General features: G+C 44.6%; 1 protein-coding gene across 1 annotated transcript; it reads right to left on the bottom strand.

Annotated features, from left to right (window-relative positions):
• Positions 1–543: 543 nt before the first annotated feature.
• ptf1a (pancreas associated transcription factor 1a) lies at positions 544–1644 on the bottom strand (the record flags this gene model as incomplete). The annotated part of the gene is made up of 2 exons (XM_084327498.1): positions 544–746; positions 1017–1644. 2 exons carry the CDS (start codon positions 1642–1644, stop codon positions 544–546), a joined length of 831 nt encoding a protein of 276 aa, XP_084183624.1.

Raw genomic sequence — 1644 nt, forward strand, 5'->3', positions numbered from 1 at the left:
TGATGGTCTGTTGTGATATATAGATCTCATATATAGATCTCATGTGAGAATGATATGGGCCCATTATGTTGATGGTTGGGCTGGTAGCCTGCAGAAATCAATCCAACAACCAAATGTTTTATTATTAAGAGCTTTTATTTGCAGATTTCATATAAATATGAATCATTTAAAAACAATATAAAAAATAGTTTGTTTCTTTCACATTTGTCACCATTAAATTAACATATATTATCAAAGTAAGGAAAATAATTAAATACAGTATTTCTACATGATTGCCAGTTGCCTGAATTACAAAAATAAGGAACATCAACAGCATATAAATATTTACAAAAATCATTGAATAAATGATACAATACAATATTAACAAGTATAAGCCCACATGGTGTTCACGTTTACAATGTGCAATTCTTATGCACATTTCACATTAACATAATTCATGTTTTCACATTCACAATGTGCGTTTTTGCAATACAATGATCGTGTTTCAAGTTAAATGAGATTCACTGTCAGTTGTGCCATGACGTTCTTCTCCTCTTGTCTTCTTTACGCCACTAAGTTAAAGGGAGGCTCGTTTTCAATGTTGTTCAGCGACGATTTGACGTGCAGTTTTCGGGGGTCTTCCGGGGTCCAGACTTTAGCTGTCCGGATGATATTTTGGTCCTTCAGCTGTTTCTCATCGGTCCATGACAGAGAGTGGCCCGCAAGCGGAGGGAGACCGTAGTCTGGGTCGCTGGGAGAGGGAGATCCTTAAGAGAGAGAGAGATAAAGAAAAGAGAAAACGGTAAGTCAAATCACCAGCATCATCATCATCATCATCATCATCATCATCATCATCATCATCATCATCATCATCAGTAGCAGCAATTTGGCATGATGCGATCCAATTAGGTGTCTTCATCCTCGTCAACTCATTATTTCAGAGTTCAGACCATTAAATGGGTCCTAGCAGGGCGTACTGCATTCCTGAGTAGCCTATAATCGAGGTACAAAATAAATACATAAATAAACAAACTTACTTGTTCCTCTGTGGCAGATGATCACCTTTTTGGGCTGGGGGTGTGTTTCGCTGTTTGAATTCCTGATGGGCATATCCGACTGCACCAGCTCGGCGAGGAAGTTGATGTAGCCGATGGCGAGACGCAGGGTGTCCACCTTGGAGAGGCGCTTCTCGTAGGGCAGGGTCGGGATGTGGGACCGGAGCCCCTCGAAGGCGTCGTTGATGGACTGCATCCTGCGCCTCTCCCTGACATTGGCGGCCTGTCTCAGCTGCTGCATCTCCATCTCTGACCTCATCCGCCTCCTCCGCTTCAGCAGCAGGGCTCCGTCGTGATGACCTCCCCTCGAATTAGGGGACATGTCCGGCGTGCTGTCGGCGCAGCCGTAGGAGAAAGTGGACGAGGAGGAGGAGAAGGAGAAATCGCCGATGTCGTCGTAGTCCCCATCGTGGGCTGCTATCCTGCTGCCCTCTTTGTTGTTGTAATAGTCTTGGAAGTGGCTGGAGAGGAAATCAACGTCCTCGTCCAAAAACTCATCCGTGTCCAGGTGGTCGTCTCTGGACGACTGGTCTGTGAAGAATTCCTCGTCGTCGAAATAAGGGGAGGAGAAAGAGTCCAGTGCGGAGAATGGGTCCAAGACACTGTCCAT

Source organism: Notolepis coatsorum (assembly GCF_963971535.1).
Source record: "Notolepis coatsorum genome assembly, chromosome: 13".
NCBI lineage: Eukaryota > Metazoa > Chordata > Actinopteri > Aulopiformes > Paralepididae > Notolepis > Notolepis coatsorum.